Raw genomic sequence first — 25373 nt, forward strand, 5'->3', positions numbered from 1 at the left:
TGAACCTGAAGGAGATGGATATTCACCAAATAATAAAAATAAAATAAATAAATAATAATCTAAATAATAATAAAGTAATTAAATAATAATCTAGCAAACTGACATACTGGTTGAAAATAAATAACAATTATGAAGACATGGAATGGAAAAAGAGCATCACTCACTCCTAAAACTATTTGCAGAATTTGGAAAAATATTTTAAATAAAATATTTAAAAATTTTTAATTCTTATGAAATATTCATACTTTGGTCCATTTTTGGAATAGGCTTCTCTGGTTGTAACCGTCTGGAAGGTTCTGCAGTACAACACTGTGAGAGGGAATTTTGTCCTCAGGCAGTTGTCTCTGTTGTAATTCCCTGCAGAGCTTTTGGGCAGTGTTGAGTCTGTTCCTCTGAGTGGGTATTCTCCTGTACAGAGGTAATGGTTCCAAGAGTTGTAATCCTCTATAAACTTCTGATTTGGAGAAGAGCTGGTTTTCTGCATTGAAAGCAGTTAAGATAATCTTCATTAAAACAAATCTCTTGGTTTCTGTTGGTGGCTTATAATCTGTAACATTTTTAAATGTTGATAGCATCCTTATTCCTTTTTGGAAAGCACACAAGGAGACAAATTTATATTAGAAAAAGGTGGTTGCAGGATAGATACAAAGAAAAATGTCTTATATAATATTTGCACTGACCCCATAAATGTTCAAGACAGCCTTGGTTTCTACATTTTACAATCCCTGACATTACGGGTGACAATAGCACTGAGTCATCCCATTATATTGAACAAATACTGCTAATGACAGCATTATTATTTATGGCATATTTTTCACCTGTTTAGTAGTTAGGCCTTTTTAAGATTTCTATAATTACTCAGTTACTATTAAATGTTTTGAAACTTTGAAGCTGATTTACTTACAGAGGTTATCTGCTTTTATTTGAGGTTTTCCAGTTTGATCACATCATTCTAAAATGTAGACATTATGCAGTGTTCCTTATAAAAGTTATAGCAAACTTTTTATAGGTATTGATTATATCGAAACAAATGTAATCCTTTGATGATATTGTACTTCTGTGAAAGAAAATTCATAGTTTACTTCTGTTTTCCAGGATCCCAGTACTAGGGCATGGATGCGAACTATTCAGAGTTCATCAAATAAGGAAAAGGTAATTTTTAAAATAAGTTAGTTAATGTATGCAGTGCATTACATTTTGGGTATAACAGAGCTTTATTTCTTAAATTACTCAATTTTTTTATTTTTCAGTAAATAACAGAAGGAGAAAGTAAATAACTAATTATCTTGTTACCAATTAATTACTAATAATATTAAAAAGTAACTGTTTAAAAGCATTTTATACCAATTAAGAGATATATTCAAGATTCAGACCAAAATGGATGTCAAATGTACTGAGAAACTTAGTAGCAGAGATTAAAACTGCATGGGATGATTATAAATTGGCAGGGAATAAAAGTCTACAATAAATACAAACTAGTGATTGTATCTGTTGGAAGGTGGTAGATGACTTTCATCAACCGGTGAAATACCGCCACTTTGCTTATTGGAGGCTTGAAGTGGTGAAACCCATGTTTAGTCTCTAGAGCAAAGTTTCTGGCACCCCCCCCCCTCCCATACTTCTCCTTCAACCCATGCACGGTACTAAGTACTATAGGTTTTGATACCTTTTGTGTTTGGGGTTTTCATAAAAAAAATAAATAATAAATAATCAAATTACTAGCCAAGGCAGATTATGACAAGTCTTTGTCTTTAGCAAAGAGTGAAGGTGAATAATGCACTTGGGGCTAATGATTCCATCAGCCCCAGGTGCTGTTTAATCATTATTAAAAAGAATTCTATCTAATTATATTAAAAAGAAGCTGTAAAAGTGATAGTTAAACCTTTATCTATTATAATGGGACATCTATAGTTTCAGAAGAAGTATACCTATAAATTGGAGGTGTGCAAATGTATCCCCTACTCACAAGGGTGAATCAATGGAGTGGAACTACAGACCTGTAAGTTTAACCTCTGTGCCAGAGAAAATAATGGAATCAATAGTTAGAAAAGTAATGAAAGTTGCCTTTATAGGGGTGGAGCCCTAAGGTGATCACAGCACAGATTTATTATAGGGAGATCATGCCTCATCAGTCTTATTACCTGCTATGAGGTTGTTACAAAGGAACTGGATGCAAGCAATAATTTTGATATAATAAGTAGATTTCAGTAAAAACTTTAATACTGTATCACATGTGTGATTGTTGTATACGTTGGAGCAATGTGATATTAGGGGAAAGTTACTACTGTGGATAAATCATCATCACACTCATCACATGGACTGATGTAATGAGTGAAATTCCACATTGATTGGTGTTGGGCCCTTACTTTTTTTAATATTTATTAATGATATTGTTGTAGGTATTCAAGTCTGATGTCTAAATTTGATGATGATATAAATTGAACATAGTGTTAATAACAGTAATCAGAGTATGGTACTTCAAGAGGATCCAAATAAACTAAGTAGATGGGCTGGAAAGTGGCAATTAAAGTTTAACAGTGATAAATAGCTAGGACACAGCATGGTTTTGTTAAGGGGAAGTCTTGCCTGACCAATTTGATTGGATACTATGATGCAGTCACAAAAGAACTGGATGCAGGGAATAACTTTGATATTATATACTTGGATCTTAGAAAGGCTTTTGATACTGTTGCACATGGAAGACTGCTGCACAAATTGGAGCAGTGTGGCATTGGAGGCAAGTTGCTGCTATGGATAAAGGGGTGGTTGAGGGGGAGAAGACAGAGAGTGGTAATCAATGGACACTGCTCATCGTGGACTAATGTTATTAGTGGAGTCCCTCAGGGTTCAGTATTGGGGCCTTTATTGTTTTCTGTATTTATAAATGATATTGATGATGGTATATCAGGCTTAATGTCCAAGTTTGCAGACGATACAAAGGTTGGCAGGGTTGTCAAGGACACTACTGACACTATGCTGCTGCAACAGGATTTGGAAAGGTTGAGCAGATGGGCTTCGAGGTGGCAAATGAAGTTTAATATTGACAAATGTAAAGTACTACATATGGGAAACAGCAACCCCAGAGCAACGTATCAACTCTGTGGTACTACACTGACAGTGGTAGAGAATGAAAGGGACCTGGGGGTGGTGGTGCAGGCAGATATGAAGTTCTCTGAGCAGTGCAGACGAGCTGCAAGAGTAGCTCATGGTGTATTGTCAATGATATATAGAAATTTTTCTAGCAGGGATAAGGAGGTGATTATTCCCTTGTATAAGGCAATGGTCAGGCCACACCTAGAGTACTGTATACAGGCCTGGAGGCCTCATTTCAGGAAGGATGTAGAGCTGCTGGAACGAGTACAGAGAAGGGCAACTAGATTGGTGAATGGGACAAAGGGGTTCTCTTACGAAGAAAGGCTTAAGTTTTGCAAATTACAGTGTCTGGAAACTAGGCACCAGCGGGGTGATCTGATAGAGGTGTACAAAGCCTTGAATGGTTTGAGCATGCTCAATGCTGATGGGATTCTTCCTCTAGCTCAGAAAAATCACCTGAGAGGGCATAAATTCAAATTGAGGAAAGACAGATGTAGGATAGATGTGCGGAAATTTGCCTTTAGCCAGCGGGTGGTTGGTGGGTGGAACAGACTTCCATCCCTTGTCGTGGAAGTTGATAGCCTAAATAAGTTTAAGGCTCAGCTGGACAGGTATTTCGAACGAACAGAGGGGTGAAGTGGAAGTGGTTATTTTTATTTATTTATGTTACTTTTTTTTTTTTTTTTTTTTTTTTTTTTTTTTGGCTGATGCTGCATAAGCTTGCTTTCTTGCATCAAATGCCTCTACTAATGCTAATGCTAATGCTAAATGTAAAGTACTACATTTCGGTAGCACTAATCCCAGAATAACATACCATTTAAATGTAGCCATGCTGAAGGTAATTGACAATGAAAAAAATTTAGCAGTAATGGTACAGCCTGATGTGAAATCCTCAGAGCAATGAAAACAACTGCCAGAACTGCCAATTACGTTTCTGTTTTCAATGATATAACAGGAAATTTGCCAGCAGGGATAAAGAGGTGATTATCGCATTGTACAAGGAAATGGTTAGGCCACGTATAGAATACGAAAGAACTTCGATTGTCTATCACCCTGTTTACCATCACTTAACCCCCCACTATGCTAAAATGCATTGTGATATTGGTGCCATGTGTCACTCAGTCTTTGTTTACAACTCACTGTATACGGTTGTATTTTAATCTCTTGTTTCATACAACCCTAGGGGCTCACATCTGGTGAGAATGGGCTTGGCACACCCGGAGTCCTGAGCTGGATATCATCATTCTTCTCTTTCTTGGTAATTCCCTTTTACTTCTCTCTCTCTCTCAGGGTAATTCAGAATTTTTTTTTTCCCCTGGTGCAGAATAAGCCTCAGGCTTCCTTGCACCATAAGGCTAATAATAATAATAATAATATTTTAATAATTTTTATTTAGTAAACCCATTGAAATGACAGAGAAATGTAAGCGAGTAGTGCTGGGATTATCACAAAAAATTGAAATAATCAATCATCTCAGAAAAGGTGAAAGTGCTACAAGTATAGCATTAGTTTAGGGAATAGGGAAAACAACAGTAAATGATATAAAGCATGATGCAGACAAAATTGAAAACCACGCATCGAAAATGGAAACCGCTGATGGTAATGTTAAAAGTCGTAAAACAATGAAGCTTGCTAAAAATGAACAATTGGACACTGCAATGTTTCAATGGTTTGTTCAAAAACGTAGCCAAGGAATTCCATTGTCGGGACCTATAATAATTGAAAAAGCCATTACAATCAATAAAAAAACTAGACAGAGATCCTTCATTCAAGGTTAGCATCGGATGGTTGGACAAATTTAAATTTCACAATGGAATTGGACAGTTGTTGATCCAGGGTGAGAAGCTAAGTGCAGATAGCACAGCAATTTCTGTTTATCGTGAAAAACTACAGAAGAAAATAGCTGATCGAAGTTTGGTTAAAGACCAAATATACAACTGCGATGAGACTGGCCTCAATGACTGAACATATGGCACTAGATATAAGATACAAAGAGATCGCATCACTATAATGGTATGTTATAGGAAATCGCATCACTATTAATGGAAGGAATGGGGAAGTAAATTTTTTTTTTTTTTTTGGCTAGTGTTATATAACCTTTGCTTCATTGCATCATATTGCTAATACTAATACCAAACTCTATTAGAGTATGTGTTTGCATTTTATTGATATGATATGGTTCTCTTGTCTTCTATTCATTCACTTTGAAAATGGTTAAAAAAAAAAAAAAAGCACAAGTAAGTAAATTTGCCTCAAACTCCAGATGTTAGATACACAAACTACGAATACTTGAATATATTTGTATATGAAGAAATGTTAAGTCTAATTTATTATTAATGACCTACATCTTAACAGATTTGCTTGTTTCATTTTATTTGTAGAGAAAACATATCTGTCAACTTGGATGTGATGAGCTGCATGACTGGGGGGAAGAAGATGAAGAAGATATATTCTTGGTATGTGTTTATAATGTTTCTCCAGAACAGCCATATGCCATTCTGAAAGCGCCTGTATCCAGCACTGCTCAAGATATAATATCACAAGTATGTTTATCCTTACTTTCAGATACATTGTAGGAATTATACAGGACTTTTATCAAGTAGAATTTAATTTAATTTTTTTTTAAAATTATTCTAACATAAAATTGTTCATATCATGAAAATTTTTTGGTTCGTACCCATACTTTTATGTCACTGGTTACACTAGTACTTCATATTTCAATATATATTCCTCATCTTGGATAATTCAGGATTAATTTTTTTTTTCCCTACAGAGAGTTAAAACATCAAAACAAATATTTTACAAGAATGAAAAACATAACATTTCATATATCGAGAATATTGCTTTATGTTTAAGTACTGCATATGATTTATAATCTGGAGGACCTTCTATTGCTGAAGATAACATGTCAGTCGCCATTTACAATGGCGACTGATGTGTGTTATTCCTCAATTTCAATTTATACCTCCTCGTGTGTGTAGTCTGAGCAAGAGGAAGAATGCCATCAGCACTAAGTTTCCTCAATCCATTCAAAGCCTTAAACACCTCAATCAGATCACCTCACAGGTACCTAAAGATGCTGCAATTTGCAGAACCTTTGAAGCCTTTTTTTTTTTGGTAAGACCACCATTTTGTTCTCTTCACCAATGTCATTGCTCTTCTCTGCACATTTCCAGCAGATATGCATCCTTCATAAAATGAGGTTTCCAAACCTGTATGCAGAACTCAAGTTGTGGCCAATCATTGCCTTGTACGTAGTGTTATTTGTAATGTGACTCTGTGAGTTGCCCCCCCACCAACTCCGCATCAGGCAATGTGATCAATACAAAACTCTGTAAAGGTCAGATTTATGTAAATTAGTGAATGTTTGTGTACTTGCCTTTAGCCAGCGGGTGGTTGGTTGGTGGAACAGACTTCCATCCCTTGTGGTGGAGGTTGATAGCCTAAATAAGTTTAAGGCTCAGCTGGACAGGTATTTTGAACGAACGGAGGGGTGAAGTGGAAGTGGTTTTTTTTTTTTTTTTTTTGGCTGATGCTGCATAAGCTTGCTTTCTTGCATCAAATGCCTCTACTAATGCTAATGCTAATGCTAATGCTACTTCAGTGTGGGGTTATGTTGTTCATCTGGCCTCTTAGTCTAGGGGCCTGTGTTTTCACACAAAAACCTCTAGTTTACCATCCAGTGCCAGGAGGAGGCAGGCCAGGCAGTAGGGGGTGTAAAGCACTGTGGGGAGAACCCTGTGGTAGCTAAGGCTACAGACAGGGAGAGCCCAGAAAAAAAAAAAAAAAAAAGGTGAAAATGGAAGATAGTAGTGAGAAGACAGGAAGTGAGAGGGAGTTAAAGTGGTAGAGAAAAAGAGGAGGGCAGTAGTGCACTCCCAGGGCCTCCAGGACCATATGCCCATCCAGCCCTGGGAGTGAAAGTTGACAGGTGGCAGTAGAGTTACCCACCAGGGGAAATGGGGGAGGGGCCACCCAGGTTGGGGGAAGGGATGGGGGAGTGAGAGAACAACAAACCCAGGTGGTAGGAGAGAAAGTTCATAGGGAAAGGGATCCCTATGTTGGAGTGCCTGTTTGCTGCTCATTCCCATGCAAGTACTGCTGACCAATGAACAGTTAAATAGCTATAACATAGTGTCTGCTTGGGTGGGCCAGGGGACCATGCTGGTCCATCTGCCCACCACTCAGTTGGAGGGGGGAGGGGTGACAGGCAAATTTTTCCCAATCAACAGTAACTCATTATGTACCAGGTACATAATGAGTTGCTGCCGCTCTACTCTAAGACTGATAATGTCACTGATAGTCACAGTGGCAGCCGTTAAAAACATCTGTACTGCAGGAACTCATTATGAAATTGGTACAGTAAAATAAATAAAAAAGTATTGCTGCATTATTTTTATTGAAAAAATAATTTTAGTACAATGAAATACAGTGAATGGAATTTTTTCATTGTACTAGTGTACAATGAAATAATTAGTATAAAATATATTATAATAACACTAAAATTATTGGCCTCTGGCAGTGTTTCCCAAATGGGGTACCATGAGGTAAAATTAAGGGTTCCGCAAAAAAATAAAAAATTTAAAAAAAATTTTACACATTAAAAGTTAAAAATATTGCATGTATGTTTATATCTGGCGGACGAGACAATATTTGGGTCAGGTCGCTTTTACTGCACAGCTTGTGTACTAAACTGCCTTTGTAATTGTAATCCAGAACCTGCACATTACATTGACTGTATACTACCGCACCTACCTACCTAAATACTAGGAAATGACGTGCAAACGGCTGTGTTTGGTTATGCTCCGTGTTTGGATCCATATTTCGCATGGTGGGAAACCACCTTCAGTCTCCAGTGTCAGTAAATGTAGTAGTCGCAACATGATTACACGCACTGTACGCACACTTGTATAAACCAGTTCGATATTTTTATCAATCTGTGCTTTTCAATCATCCACTTTGTAAAAAAGTTCAACGTTATATGCAAACTTTAAATTTTAAATTATTGACATTTAAATTCACCATGAATTTGGATAGTTGGTTAAAAGAAGGAACTTTAAAGAAAAATATTATTACTACTTCAAATTGTTCGGCATTTACAGCAACTGAGAAAGAAGATACAGCAATAAATCAAGAAAACAGGACCGAAGCAATCTTTGAATCTCCTGTTCCCGAATTTGCAGAAAAAAGGGACAAGTTGAAGAAAAAGCGAGAAGCACCCAGTTCTACCCAATCTTCTTCTCAAACTAAGAAATAAAAATATGATGACAGCTATTTGTCATTTGGATTCACAAGCGTCGGAAATGAACATTATCCTGAAGCACAATGCCTACTTTGCAAGAAAATATTGCCAAACAGTTCGTTAGCATCTGCTAAATTATGTCGTCATTTTGTGCAAAACCACTCAGAGTACAAAGATAAAGACAAAAATGAAACTTTCAATTTAAAGATATTTAACCTTTGACCTATTTGATATTTGAACCAAGAAAATTTTTCAACTGTGCCACATTTCTTTTTTTTTTTATGTGCTACGCTAAAAATATTTAAGGGATTCCATTATGTTATATGAAAGGGTTTTCTGTGATTAATTTAGTTGGGAAACGCTGGTCTATGTTAACTGAACTAACCCCAGGGGCTCACATCCGGTATGGGCTGCTTGACACACCCAGGGTCCTGAGCTGGATATCATCATTCTTCTCTTTCTTGGTGATTTCCTTCTACTCTCTCTCAGGGTAACTCAGAATTTTTTTTTTTTTTTTTTTTGGCTGGTGCGGCATAAGCCACGGGCTTCCTTGCACCATATGGATAATGATAATAATAATAAAAGATATATAATTTTGACACTCAAATGATTTTAATTCCCAAGTGAATACTCCATTGATTGTCATTCCATTATGTGTAATATTTACTAAAGTATTTGACTCAATATCTAAATTGAAGACATCTTTCCTAAATTTACAAAACTTCTTTCCAGCCTCAGAATTTAATTCTAGATTGAAATCACCAGCGAGAACTATAGGTATATGATCCAGTGGCTCTTCCAATAATTTTGCACCTTCAATGGAATACGGCATCAAATTATTGTTTATGAATTATCGAATTATATCTAATGACATCCCTGGAGGGGATGTATAAGGCAACAAAGGAAATAGATTCACTATTGAATTTGCATAAACATCCATAAATGTCTCCAATTTCATCTGATACTGCTGTCGCATTACTGCTATTATTGCTATATTGCAAAGATATGTGGTGTACTGATGATAGTTGAACCTTCACATTGATATATTGCAACACCACCACTACGAACATCCGAAATTTTAAATTGAGTCACACATTGGAATGGTTTAAGTAATATATGTTCATCATTATCCAACCACGTCTCACTTAATATCAATATTTTGGATTGCTGTAAGATCATGTCCATTTCAATATCTTGATCATGGGCCCATAAACTTTGTACGTTCATTGACGATATAGATATACCACTTTGTATGAAATCTTGTAGTTCATCCTGTAGAAATGGTAGCTTATTATTTTTCAAATGATCTAGTTCAGTACGAAGTTCTATATTACTAGTATCTTTGCTCTGGTGAAATCGTCAGATTTATAATATATAAACCTTGCAATGAGGTCACTCGAGATAACGCCACGTATACAATTTGCTGTTGATGAGAAATCTTTCTCATAATTATATACAACTTTGTCAAAGGTCCCTCCTTGAGATTTATGTATAGTCAAAGCACAAGCACATACTAAAGGAAATTGTTTACGTCTACATGTTAATTTCCTATTGTTCTTGAATGGAATTGTAGTTGATCGTTTTATAATAGGTACAGATTGAATAGGTAAATGTTTATCTTTTGCATATTGTTTATAACGAGATTGAAGGTTATGTTCTATTTTTGACTCAGGAACTGCCCAAGATATAATATCACAAGTAAGTTTATCCTTACTTTCAGATACATTGTAGGAATTATACGGGGCTTTCATCCATACTCGTTTAACTGTTTCATCGTCCTCAAATTCAAAATATACTATAGTACCAATTGCACCATTTACCAATCCATCGACCACATCTATATTTGTAGTAATCATGTACGGTTTTCCTTTCAATAATGGTAGAATGTATGGAAGTCCTGCAGTTTCAGTCACTGACATTTTATGAATTTTATTTCACATACTTGCTAATTGTTCTTCAGAATGATACCCCTGGTATAAATCTTGTGCAACCACTTCATGGGTTTCATTTGCAACCAAAACATTTGTATTATAGGCATTTACATCACTGTTTCTTAAAAACAGTCGAATCCCTTGCAGACATAAATTAGTAGCATCTTCTTTGGTAGCAAATCTTGATTCTATAATTTTAAGTTCATCTGGTAATAACGCTTCTCTGTTGCCTATTTTTTGAAGAATTTTAGAAAATGTATTATTGGACTGTCGAACAACTTGTACTAATTCATGAAATTGTAGTGAATGCCATAATTCTGGAGCAATCAATGAGTATTTCAGGCGTTTATATATAGGTGAAATGTGCACTGGAGGCAATTGCCATAAATGAAGTATATATTCATACCACCAAATGGTATATCACGAACACCAGTTATCTGCTTTAAACGCATATCTATAATCAATAATAGTTCTGTACTAATCATACTAACTTCATCAATTATAATAGTATGGACATGTTGAAATGCAGTTCTATATTGTTGAAGAATTTCATTACTAAGTTGAAGATTATTTGATAGACATATAGCAGAATGCACTGTTGTACCATCGATTGCCATAGCAGTGTTGCCCATGGAGGCACAAATAACATATGCATTATGAATATGTGATACATTACAAAACCGATTATACGTTTCCATCAATAATTGAAGCGTAAATGTCTTTCCACAGCCAGCAAGTCCAGTGAGAAATACTTGTATCAGTTCGTGTATCTGATTATTAATTTGACGATAGATAGCTTCAAGTAATAATGTGCTTTGTTCTTTATTAGTACCATTCATCAAATGACAGTATTCTTCAGATGGTAAGACATTCTCTCGCTTCCTAAAGACAGATGATAATTTATCCATCATTGCCATTCTCATCTCCTCATCAATAGTCTTCTTGTCGGTAAAGAAATAATCATCAATTTCTTTTGATTTAAGAAATTCTTCATTTTTTTCCACCACCAGTCCATTTTCATCATTCTCATCAAGTTTCCTACAAATTGCTAGTGTCTTTTCAATATCAATATCAGATTCGAACTCTTTTCTTCTCAAGGTAATTATCTCTTTGTTGGTTTCATAAAGTTCAAAATATTTATTTTCATTCAAAATTTCATTCTCCTCATTGATAAATGGTATGTGTAAAGTTACTATTTCGCATATATGTTCATGGAGACATAAATATAATTTATATTTATATTGTTGTATTATAATTCTGATACCGAATTGTTTTAGGAAATTGTCTTTTCACCCATCCCCCATTTCCTTTACAATAATGTGCAGTAAATTGTGCAAGGGTTATATCTTTTAATGTTTTGCCCCGTTTTTCATATTTATCAAAAATACTATCTTTTCGTATAACCAAAGACTCGCTATCAACATGTTGTTCATCCAATTAAGCTGTTGATTTACATAAATGACACCAGGGGCTCACATCTGGTGAGTATGGGCTTAGCACACCCATGGTCCTGAGCTGGATATCATCATTCTTCTCTTTCTTAGCAATTCCTTTCTACTTTTCACTCTCTCTCTCTCAGGGAAACTCGGAAATTTTTTTTTGCCTGGTGCAACATAAGCCTCAGGCTTCCTTGTACTATATGGCTAATAATAATAATAATAATTTCTGACGCTCATGTGGCCATACCGTTGGCATGTATTCAATTGCACTTAAAGACATGGACATTGGGTATCATAATAAATATCAAGCTGCCTCTTGTGAACTCATCTCCACAGAATTCAATACATCTACACTTATTGCTCATGTTAGATCAGTTATATCCATATCAGGATATTCTTCATGTAGCTCTATAATTTTCCATTGCAGGTTGCTTATTCCTGTGTTAGTTTTATTCACATGAATATTCAACTACATATGCTGCACATGAATATTCTTCTATGATAAATTGCAAATCCAAATTAGACTTGAGCACTCCTAAAATCCAAAGATTATAATTATTCATAAATTTCTCTTCTATCTTGCGTTTAAGAAATACACATGGTCGTTTGATACCAGCCCTCAAAATATTTAGATATTCTTCTTCTTCTGATTGGCATTGATTTGATTTAAGGAATTCTTCGAAATTAACATGCTTATCCAATTCTAATGAGTCGTGCACATTACGATATTTTTTGTGACAAGCTGATCTTCAATTGTTGTCTGTGGTCATTGGTATCAATATACGAGTTTGTGACACTGGCCAGAAAAACTGCTTCAAATCGACATTCGCATCTGTTTGCATTATTATTTTTATAACAGGTAAAAGTATGTTTATGTTGTAAATTTGAATAATCTGAAGAACAATTTTTTCTCTAAAGAACATAATGTATCTATCATTTTGATTTCTTCTTGCATCCCACCTTCTTTTTCTTATAATAGTGCAGAGGGTTCATTGTTCATCCATAATAATATGTGTGCATGTGGACTTCCTCGATTTTGAAATTCAATGCATTTAAAGGAATTCACAACATAATATATCCCAAAAGGACTATAGGTTTTCGATTTTCAAATTTTGAGTAAACTCTCAACAATTTTATTAGAGGATATAGCACACGTTACAGGATCTTAATTTATTAATGTAGCTCTTTCCATGTAAGGTAGATCCATAACTTCATTAGTTGTAATTTCTCGTCTATATCTGAATTTGTATAACATACATAGTAATATGGGCCATGTTGGTGCATGCATACTCAATGTCAAGAACATTGTAGGTTTTCCTAATTGACGAATCATGGCAAACTCAACTCATTTACATTGACTCCAATGATATGCTGAATTGGGAATTGATTTTAGAAATGCCAAGTTAGACTCTAATGACTTGTTTATAAATTCTTTTGATTCCAATATAGAACGAGTAATGTTAGCTGTTATTCCTACTGATTTAAATGCAATTTGCAAATTTTCTGTGGTACTCATTCGCATAATTTTCATTGCCATATATAGAAAATGTTGGGGAGTTACTCGACAACAATCAGATTTATGAATTTCACTCAATACCATCATAAAGGGAGTAATTTTCAATCCATTTTTAAATTTTCCATGTCCCAAAAGAAAGTTCTTCTGCATGTATATCAAATATGAAACTTGTTGAAGATGATTTCTGACCCGGTGCAATACATAAATATTTATTTTCAGCCCATAATAATCTTTGTTTTTTGTTGAATTAACAATAGTTCATCATCATCATTGTTGATAGGTTCCACAATTTCATCTGAATGTTCCTGTTCACTACCATCATTTGTCCCCAAGAAATCGTCACTCACTTTTATGCCGCAGAATTTACACAAAGTTGAATTTATCAAATACCGTAACCATATTTTCACCATTTTCTTCTGCACACATCCTTGTAGATATGATGGTTTATTAGCATTACCATTAGCATTAGCATTAGTAGAGGCATTTGATGCAAGAAAGCAAGCTTATGCAGCATCAGCCAAAAAAAAAGAAAAAAAAAAAAAAACCCACTTCCACTTCACCCCTCTGTTCGTTCAAAATACCTGTCCAGCTGAGCCTTAAACTTATTTAGGCTATCAACCTCCACCACAAGGGATGGAAGTCTGTTCCACCAACCAACCACCCGCTGGCTAAAGGCAAATTTCCGCACGTCTATCCTACATCTGTCTTTCCTCAATTTGAATTTATGCCCTCTCAGGTGATTTTTCTGAGCTTGAGGAAGAATCCCATCAGCATTGAGCATGCTTAAACCATTCAAGGCTTTATACACCTCTATCAGATCACCTCGCTGGTGCCTAGTCTCCAGACACTGTAATTTGCAAAACTTAAGCCTTTCTTCGTAAGAGCACCCCTTTGTTCCATTCACTAATCTTGTTGCCCTTCTCTGTACTCGTTCCAGCAGCTCTACATCCTTCTTGAAATGAGGCCTCCAGACCTGTATACAGTACTCTAGGTGTGGCCTGACCATTGCCTTATACAATGGAATAATCACCTCCTTATCCCTGCTGGAAAAATTCCTGTATATCATTGACAATACAGTAAACCCCCGCTATTCGCGGGAGTTACGTTCCTGAGAAATGTCGCGAATACCGAAAACGCGAATACTGAGTTATGGCTCCCATAGTAATAAAGGGGTTCCGTTCCAAAGTATGAAATGTATAAGAAAAACTAGTCTAAAATTTTGTCTATGAATGTATTATATGTACCTTCATAATATGACTATGTACATAGACAGTACTTAGTGAAATGCAAGCATATGGCATCGAAATGAAAATAAGAAACAATTTAATATTAAATGTAATATTTATTAGAAATTTCAAACAAATCTTTCAAACCAGCGCCTTTGCTTGCTAGCAAAAAAAAAAACATCACGCCAGTGCTATCACCAGTTTCGCTAAAGTGTTGATAAAGGAGTTTTGCCTTTTCGCGAATGATGAGTGAACTTAACGGAATTTTATTTTGAGTTTTTTTGCCGACCGGGCTAGCCAGGTGGGTAAAGTGCCTGCCTGGCAACCCAAAGGTCGCGGGTTCGATTCCCGCCTCGGGCTTGGATCAAAGTACTGCAAAAACCTTGGGAGGTGCACTATGGCCACAGAAGCCGATGCGCCAACAACTACCAAACCAAAAAAAAAAAAAAAAAAAAAAAAAAATTTTGAGTTTGGTCTTCTATCCACAGATTTAAAGCTTTTTCCATTTTTTATAATTTAACATCACGAGTAACAGAGCAAATTTTTTTAAGCAATTAGCGCGTTTTCACGGACACTACGGCGGATTTTTTCTTCCGATTTCTTGATTGATCATACCGTTGACTCATTGATTTTTTAATGTTTTGCCACTGAGGAGACAATTTCACCATTAGAAATTTTGTCTAATAACTCAATTTTATTCGCTAATGTCATCACCTTCTTTGATATTTTCACATTTCTCTTTTTATTCGTAGTCATATTTTTGTAGGGGTTAGAAAGAACTTGTCCACAATAAAGTCACTTTCTTCCGTTAATACACTCGAAAAAGTCTGTTTTACACTGCAAAACGGTAGATTTATCATTTTTGTAAGCATATCATTTTTAAATTGATAAATTTATTCAATTTATAAACATAAAAATTAAAAGCAAACGACGAAACCTTCCATGACAAACGCATAGCACATACTGAACAAGGATTAGCGAGAAACATCCACGCTCGCGTTTTTGTCACCCCTCTTCCCCCACCCACTGAGCGCTGTTTTGACCAGGAAAGATAATTTTAGCCACGCCCATGTTTTTTATGGCGGAAAATATTCACGGCGCTTTAAAATTCACATTTTTTTAGGTTTCATTTTATATTAAATCGGCGATCGCGAATACGCGAAACCGCGAATACAGATACCGCGAATAGCGTGGGTTTACTGTACTCCATGAGCTACTCTTGCAGCCCGTCTGCACTGCTCAGAGAACTTCATATCTGCCTGCACAACCACCCCCAAGTCCCTTTCATTCTCTACCACTGTCAGTGTAGTACCACAGAGTTGATACGTTGCTCTGGGGTTGCTGTTTCCCATGTGTAGTACTTTACATTTGTCAATGTTAAACTTCATTTGCCACCTCTCAGCCCATCTGCTCAACCTTTCCAGATCCTGTTGCAGCAGCATAGTGTCAGTAGTGTCCTTGACAACCCTGCCAACCTTTGTATCGTCTGCAAACTTGGACATTAAGCTTGATATACCATCATCAATATCATTTATAAATACAGAAAACAATAATGGACCCAACACTGAGCCCTGAGGGACTCCACTAATAACATTAGTCCACGATGAGCAGTGTCCATTGATTACCACTCTCTGTCTTCTCCCCCTCAACCACCCCTTTATCCATAGCAGCAATTTGCCTCCAATGTCACACTGCTCCAATTTGTGTAGCAGTCTTCCATGTGCAACAGTATCAAAAGCCTTTCTAAGATCCAAGTATATAATATCAAAGTTATTCCCTGCATCCAGTTCTTTTGTGACTGCATCATAGTATCCAATCAAGTTGGTCAGGCAAGACTTCCCTTTAACAAAACCATGCTGTGTCTGAGCTATAACTGAAGTCTTGTCTAAATGATCCTGCAGTGCTTCTTTAACCAGTGCCTCCATTAATTTTCCTGGAACAGAAGTTAAGCTCACAGGTCTATAATTACTTGTGTCAGCCTTTGATCCTCCTTTGTGAATTGGGGTCACATTTGCACATTTCCAGTCTATGGGTACCTCCCCTGAGTCCAAGGAAGCTCTCATAATTATGGCTAAGGGTTTGCTTACTTCCTTTGCTGCCTCCTTTAATATAACTGGATAGATCCCATCCACCCCGGGTGCCTTTCTTGTGTTTATCTTCAACAGTTTCTCCTCCACTTTACTCCCAGTTATTTTAAGATTCTGTAGCTTACTGCTAGAGTTGAATACACCTCTGGCATTCCCCTTGCTGAATAACTCCTCATGTGTGAATGTCGATGCAAAATATTCATTTAGTTTGTTAGCTACCTGAGCAGGATCATCAACAGTTGACCCATCAATATCAAGTGGACCAATCTGATTCATCCCCTTGCTTCTAGAGTTTACATAAGTAAAGAACTCTTTGCTGTTTTTCTTTGCATCCCTTGCCAAGGATTTCTCGTAATCTGCCTTCGCCTGCCTAACCTCCTTTGTAACTTGGTTGCATATCAACTTGTATCTATCATAGGCTTCTGTGTCATGTGTTAATTTGTAAGTATCCCATGCATTTTTCTTCTCTGCCATATGCCTCATTAGTTCATCTGACATCCATTTTGGCCTAAACCCTGAACAATATTTCTTAGTTGGTATGTAAAGCCTAGTAGCTTCCAAGATAAGTTCTTTGAATGCTTCCCATTTTGAATTTGCTGTTGGTAACATCATCAGTTGGTCCCACTGTATAGAATTTAAATACTGTCTCAGTCCATCGTAGTCGCCTTTACGGAAGCAATAACCCTTCCCTTTACCCCTAATGGTAGTTACCTCTTTGAGTAAATCCCACTTCAGCACACTGTGATCACTGCCACCTAGTGGTTCATTTATCTGCAGATTCTTAATGCATGAAGAATCACTGCTGATAATCAAATCAAGAGTATTACTCCCTCTAGTTGCCTCCCGAACATGCTGATGTAGAAAACAATCATCCAATAAATCCACAAAAGCCCTGCTAGTGCGTGAGTAACCAGCCCCCAAATTCCAGTCAATATCTGGGAAATTAAAATCTCCCATTATAAGACTCTCTGATTTACTGGCCCACTCTATTTCCCTGTACAGTTCCTTATTATACTCATCAGAGTCATTAGGCCTATAGCACACTCCTTCTCTCAATTTTGATCTCCCAATGCTTATGTCACACCAAACTGACTCAACACTGCACTGTCCAGCGATGTCGACTGGCTTCACTTCCTTGGTTTTTATGTGTTTCTTAACTAATAGCATAACCCCTCCACCCTTCCTATCCTGTCTATCCTTTCTGTAGACGTTGTACTCCCCAAACTGCAGTTCTGCATCCCTTATATCTGTGTGACACCACGTCTCTGATATCCCAACAATATCTGCCTTTGATGTTTTGAGCAATACCTCAAATTCATCAAATTTATTTACTAAACTCCTAGCATTGGTGTACACGCAAGTATACCTGCACCTGTTTCTATTCTTAGCTACCCTAACACAACCCATGTGTTTACTTGTACCAGAATGGCTCCCAGCAGTCTCTGAAATATCATGCATCTTGTTTTTCAGGCTTCTGCTCATTCTAATAGAAGCAGTGCAAGAATCTCTTTCACCTCTGCCAGTGGCTACTGTCAATCTATTGGTCTTTGTCTCCCCCCAAGCTAGCAGTTTTCCGACCCACCTAACACTGCCTCGATAGCATCAGCAAATATTCTTGCAGCAAATATTCATACAAATATTATGTATGAATCTTCGTTTTATATGTACATTAATGGCATAATCGTCATCTAATTTTCTAGGTAATTGATGAACCATCGTATTTACGTTAACTGGTACATTTATTACTTGTCCAATGATCCCATATTGTCCATGTTCATAATGTAAATGACAAATTTGCATAAAGGGTAATCATGGTGATATCAAACACTCAGTTACAATATCCAATGGAGGCAAATGAGAAGGATATGTGGATATATAAATCCATATGATGTGGCCATATTTGGTATAAGTCCCTCTTTTAATGAAGTATGACACATATTACATGTTATGAAAGTACTCACTTCTTGTAAAGGAAATTCATTTTGAAGTAATTCATATGAAGTTGTAGGAAATGTTTTCAAATCTAATTGAAACCATAAACGATCACAAAGATTACAACTAAATCCAAATGGGTTTTTGTACACTAGTTTTTCAAACTCAGTGTCAGCTCATGTAGACACTATAGGGATGTAATCAGGAATCTCATTATTAGCCATTTCTAATTTCGTTTTTTTGTGCACGATACTACTTCATTCGTTCTGCTGAAGTTTTAGATTCCTGATAAGTATCAGGCATAGTAGAACTCTGTGGTTGAATTTCATTCAACTAATAGCATAACCCCTCCACCCTTCGGAATAGTGTGAATTTCTAATTTCCTTTTCTTCTGTTCACGATATTCCTTCATTATTTCAGCTGGAGTTTTTTTGGGTGCAGTTTGAGAAGTCCCAGGCATAACGAAACACCCTTGTTAAATTTCATCTGGATTCACATTTCTGTCCAACTTCCTTTTCCTTCTTTCACGATATTCCTTCAAAGCCTGGGCTGTAGATTTTGGCACAGTCACTCACGTATTAATCATTATGCTGATAATACAGTATAAAATAGCGCATCACTGCTCAATTGTACTTGTTGTGTCAGTGCAATTAGTTGCATACAGTTGTGATTTCTTGGGTGCATGCATTGTACTTGTTGGATTACTGCATGCAAAAAGTATAATGCATGCACCCAAGAAAAGACGTTTTTAATGTCAAGTACAATGCATGCGCATCGGGTTTTATGACGATTTTATATAACGATTTCTATGTAACGTAACGCTTTTTTCTAAATAACACCGGTAAATTCATTTTTAACATAAAAAAAAAAAAAAAGGTGAAAATGGAAGATAGTAGTGGGAAGACAGGAAGTGGGATGGGGGATGGGGGTTAAAGTGGTAGAGAAAAAGAGGAGGGCAGTAGTGCACTACCAGGGCCTCCAGGACTGGACACCAATCCTGGCCTGGGAGTGGGAGATGACATATGGCAGTAGAGTTACCCACAAGGAGAAGAGGGGCCACCCAGGTTGGGGGAAAGGGATGGGGAATTGAGAGAACAATCAACTCAGGTGGTAGGAGAGAAAGTTCATAGGGAAAGGGATCCCTATGTTGGAGTGCCTGTTTGCTGCTCATTCCCACACTGGCCAGGGATAATAAGACCTGCTGACCAGTGACCAGTTAAATAGCCATGACATAGTGTCTACTTGGGTAGGCAGGGTGGCCATGCTGGCCCATCTGCCCACCACTCAGTTAGGGGGAGGATCGGTGACAGGCAAATTTTTCCCGTTAAACAGTCATTTGCTCTCTGCTCTCATTCTGTTTTTTTTTCTCTTACATTTTCCTGTTATGTATTTTTATTTCTCTCTCATTTATCCTTCTTCTTTCTCGTACCATGGGGGAAATGCAATAGTGTGTGGTGTATCTTAATATTCTAGATAACTAATAACAAAATTTAAGTAACTTAAAAGGGATATAGAACAAGAAGTAAATACTAAAAAAGTACGTATTTTATTTTTTCACTCACAGGCATACCCTCATTCATTCTCTGGCATTCATCTCTTTTGTTCAGCTCTTTCTTACTGGTCTGCACTCCACTGGCACTCCAACTTACTAGTATTTTTCAATTGCAGTGCAGCCTTGGCTACATTTCATGCAGGCCAGGGAGGAGTACAGTGTGTTTGTGTTGTTAGTAAATAGATCAGGTTGTGTTAGTATCTTAAGCTAAATAAATTATATATATATATTTTTTTAAAAATTTGTATTCGTGCAGCCAATTTCATTCATTCCTTCACTCACTCCCATTTACCACAACATTCATTCACTTTCTCTCTCTCTTGCCCCCTTATTGGGTCACTCTCTTTCACCAAAACTAACATTCATTCCCTTTTACTACAACTCCTTTTTCACTCAATCATTCAGTTCCCAGCACATTTACTCAGTCTTTCATACTCTTTCACTCGTTTAATTCATTCATACTTCTTCCATTCTACCTTTCATCCCCTTGCTACTAGTTCACTAATATTTTTCAGCTAAGTTTCTTCCCTGGCTGCCTGTACATCGCCCTCCCCTACATGATTACATGGTGGGTGTGGGTCTCAGGTCCCTATGCAAGGCAGGATGTTTCTGGGGGAACCCCGGTCAATCCAATTTTGTCAAGTCAAGTATCTGTCAGGGTGCTGGAAACAGCTGCCCTGTCAGTTTAAAATGTCATCAACCGCACATGGTGAGAGACATGGGCATTTTTTGGCATCGTCTTCGCTCTCACTTCAGAACCCAGTGTTCTCATGTGAATACTGGACCCTGAAATGGGCTACAAATAAGCATCGCCAATCCCCTTAATTGACAACTACCTACTGACATGGCTGAGCAGCTAAATGTACCCAGGCTCCCAAGGTTAATTGACATCAGGCATTTAATGCCTACTGTAAAAATGTTCACAGGACTGATAAATGCCCTGAACATCTGGGATTTCTGTCAGTGGCACAACCCTCCCTCCACCATCCTTGAGGTCTGACCCATGCTAATTCTCAAATTCAACCATCTGAAACTTTGTAATCATTTCCTACCTGCCTAGGCACTCCCTAAAATACAAGTGCTATATTTTAGACAGTTGTATATGAATACAAGTGTGTTATGAAATTAAACTGCAAAAAATAGCTACCGATTACAAATACCATTGCATTCTCCTAGAGTGGACCACAAGATTTGGAAAAATTCCTTCCATATCTTGTGGCTTAAACTGCGTCAGATTTCCAAACATCGATGCCAGCCACCTCTCCAATCTGTATCATGTTGTGTTTTTGAGCAGCAACAATAATTGTTTCTCATTTGTGTTTGCTTGATCAAAATCTATGGTTTGATTTTGATTCAACTTTCCTGCCATCTATGTATATAAAATGCATAGGTATGTTACCCAAATTTTCCAACTGCTAATTGTTGCCAGCACCCATTCACCTCGCATGACCACCGTACCAGGCATTCTTTATTAATTTTGGTACTAACATTTTTTGTCTGAAGAAAGGCAACCTATGCCTGAAAGCTATTGATGTATGTTTATTTGAACTGTTTATTATATCTGTCTTCAATATTAATAAACCGTTCTAAGTTTTAAGAAGTGTAAAAATGGCTGAAAGTGTGTAAGAGAAAACATAGAAGAAATGCTAAAGAAACATTAGAGGAGAGATCTAATAGACTAAGAGACTGAAACAAGACTCTACAACTACAAAGATGGACAGAAAACACTGAAGAAAGAAAAACAATATTGGAAGTGAGAAGAGGGGTGAAACACTGTAGGACTAATCAAATAGAAGTACCGGATGCGAATAATCAACAAGCTGTAATTAATGTGGAAGAGAATGACATTAGAAATATGTGTTACTGCTGAACATATTTCAGTAGTAACACATATTGCAATGCAAGATATTGGGAGCATGAGTTAAACACACTGAATAAATACACTAAATGCTGTCATGATGGAAAGGTTTCACTTGACTCGAGACACCTACTCTATTACGAGAGCTGCTTACAGGGGATGCATGTGAAGCAAATAATCACAGAAAACATATCCGAGAGTGCAACTCAGCAATGCCATTCACATCAATGGGTGCAGAGATTCAATCACTGCCTGGAAATTGTCCATACTGTTTTAGAATACACAGCCAGATTTACCATTTGGTCTCACCACTATATCCAAATGAGGCAAATAAGCCAGGATATGGACAACTTTATATTTTTGATTCTGCTGAATCAACAACAAAATGGCTTGAAAAACAATCAAACCAAGAGTGGATGGCTGAAGTAATGCAACAATTGGACGAGATGGTTAAAAGACGATATAATGCGCCTACATCCATTTTGGATGTAGGTGATTATATCGTCTTCTTCAATATTTGTTGAAGAAGACGGGGAACCACCTGCAAATAGAGACATATACATATATCCCACAGGTGACTGCTGTAGAATTATATCACCATTAAATAAGAATGGTCCATTAGATATGAATGAAGAATCTAGATTAAACTATTTATGCCATAATCAGAATCAGAAATATGGCATATGTTACACTGGGTACAACTAGTTGTTTTTAATTGTTCTTGATTTGTTCTATGATGTTCATATTTTTTTCTCCTTATATTTTCCAATTTATTATAATATTATTTTTTTTATATATGCTTTTTAATTTTTGTAACATAATTTCCTATGTAACTTTTCCTTTTCCCAATTTTAAACACATATAATTTTTTGCCTTAATGTAAAACACCTGACCATTTCGCCTTGATGAATACTATTGTTCCTAGTACTTGTACTATACTTAGCAGCAATAAAGATAAATTAATTTAATTTTAAGCTTATATTACTGTTTTCAGGCACTACTCAAGGCTAGAAGAATGGAAGAACCAAGCAAATTTATACTTATGGAAGAAGTAGAATTCCAGCCACTTTCTGAACCTACAACAGGAACTGTTCGAAAAAGAGGTCTACAGCGACAAAGAAGGTATCTTGATGACAGTGAAAATGTTTATCAGGTACAATCAAAATGGAAATCTAAAGGATGGTTTGTACTGAAAGAAAGAGCAGAGGTAAGTGTCACTTTACCAAATCTTCTCTTCTGTTAATATAAGGGATTACTTTTCTAAAGATGAGATACATTGAATACAAGAGGTGCAAGAATATTTCTTGAATATAATGCTATTGGAGCAGAGATGATGTTTTTGAAAAATCTGTTAACTTTGGGTGGGATAGATTCTTGTAGTACTTTGAACAATCCTGTCGAACATATGCTGACTTGAAACTCAGTAGGTAAAGTACAATTTCTACAGAGGAAGCTGGTGTAACGATATTACACTAGAGGCTGAAATATCTTTAAGCCTCTGAGACTGTGATGTGTAGAACTGTTGAACACTTGTACAGACAATGCTAAAACTAATCTAATACCTAACTGGAGGTTCATGGAGAAAGCTCTCCCATAAGCAACTACATGGGATGTGTTGCAGTCACAATGAATTCAAAAAAAGACTGACTATCACATACACTTGCATACTAATTCTATGGGTGTAGTTAATAAATTAATGAATTCAATGTGTAATTATTAAGTCAATAAATAAGAGATACTTTTCAAGGCTTAGACTTAAATGAATGTCAGATGAACTAATGAGACTCATGGCAGAGAAGAAAAATACAATGGATGTTTGTTGTTTGTTTTTTTTTTTTTTTTAGGAGCATTAGCAACCAAGGCCATATTGCTCCGGGATATGCGGTGGTCATTCCCTGACCTTTCCGCATCCTCCATATTTGGTGGTGACGGGCTTGAACCCCTGTCTAATCAAGAAGCGTGTGCTACGCACTGCTGCTCTTTCCCACATGGCTATGGAGGCGCCTACAATGGATGCATATAAATTATCAGCGTGATACAGAAGCCCCCAGTAGATATAAACTTGATAAAAAACTTCTCTTCTTATGTAAACACTAGAAGAAAGGGGATAAACCATACTGATCTATTAGATATGAATGGCTTAACTGCTGGTGATACTGCTCAGGTTGCTGACAAACTGAATAGATATTTTCTTGTGTGATAGGTATCTACAATCACTCACACAAGAAAATTTTTTAGGGATGTGGGATGCCAGAAGTTTACTAAATTCTAATAGAGTACCAAATGATTTTATGATACCGGAAAGAAAAGTGGAAGAGAAACTGTTGAAGTTAAACTTAAAAAAGGAAGTTAAAGTAGATGGGATTCTATCTAATTATATTAAGGGAAGCAAAAAAACAGTTAAGCAAACCTTTAGCATTAATTATTAGAGCATCCTTGGATTCAGGGAAGGGCCCTATGGATTGCAGATGTACAGTGTATCCCCAATGCACAAAGGGGGATCTCATAGTGGCATAAGTAATTACAGACATGTTAGCTGGCGCCTCCGTAGCCAGGTGGGAAGGAGCAGCAGCGCATAGCACACGCTTCTTGATTAGACCGGGGTTCGAGCCCGTCACCACCAAATACGGAGGATGTGGAAAGGTCAAGAAATGACCACCGCATATCCTGGAGCAATATGGCCTTAGTTGCTAATGCTCCTAAAAACCAAATAAAAACCAAATAACAACATGTTAGCTTGGCTTCTGTTAGGGAAAATAATGGAGTCACTGGTTAAAGAAGTAATGCCAAACCATCTAGAGAGTTATACTGTAGTCACAGCATCTACACGATTATACTGCAGTCATGGTCTACACAGTTATACTGGAGTCACAGCATGGATTTTTAAGTGGCAATCTTGTCTGAGCAATTTTATTGGATACTATGATGCAGTAATAAAAGAACTGCATGCAAAATATAATTTTAACATCATACAGTTAGATTCCAGAAAAGCTTTTGATACTGTGGCATTAAGAGCAAGTTACTACTATGGATAAAGAGATGGTTGAGTGGGAGAAAACACAATGGTTATCACTAGGCACTCCCCTTCTTGAACTAATGTTATTAATGAAATCCCCCAGAGTTCAGTGCTATGCCCATTATTGTTTTCTCTATTAAGGACACTAATGAAGGCATATCAGGCTTAGTTCCTGTGTTTTCAGATGAAACAAAGGTTGGCAGGGTGGTTAATGACAGTAATCAGGTTATGCTACTGCAGCAAGATCCAGAAATATTAGGTAGATGGGCTAAGAGGTGGCAATTAAAGTTTAACACTGACAAATGCAAAGATTTGGAAGAACAACTGCTTGAGCTTCAAAAACTTTTCCATCGATGTCCGCAGATGGGTCACAAGCCAGTATATCCAGTGGATCGATACTGACAGAATCCATACTGGTGATCATTGATTAGATGGAAGCTTTCTAGATAATTGTTGATCAATTCGGCCCTGGAAAGATTGT

The 25373-nt window shown here is 36.7% G+C and overlaps 1 protein-coding gene across 1 annotated transcript in view; it reads left to right on the forward strand.

Annotated features, from left to right (window-relative positions):
- LOC150089623 (1-phosphatidylinositol 4,5-bisphosphate phosphodiesterase epsilon-1-like) overlaps positions 1-23119 on the forward strand; it is a 634994-nt gene extending 611875 nt beyond the window's left edge. The window contains exons 42-44 of the mRNA XM_090390053.1: positions 1096-1152; positions 5475-5636; positions 22871-23119. Of these exons, the coding sequence (XP_090246179.1) occupies positions 1096-1152; positions 5475-5636; positions 22871-23119 (468 nt within the window). The remainder of the gene's footprint in view (positions 1-1095; positions 1153-5474; positions 5637-22870) is intronic.
- Positions 23120-25373: the final 2254 nt, after the last annotated feature.

This window comes from Mastigoproctus giganteus, chromosome 2, assembly GCF_048544385.1.
Source record: "Mastigoproctus giganteus isolate SK-2022 chromosome 2, ASM4854438v1, whole genome shotgun sequence".
Taxonomy (NCBI): Eukaryota; Metazoa; Arthropoda; class Arachnida; order Uropygi; family Thelyphonidae; genus Mastigoproctus; species Mastigoproctus giganteus.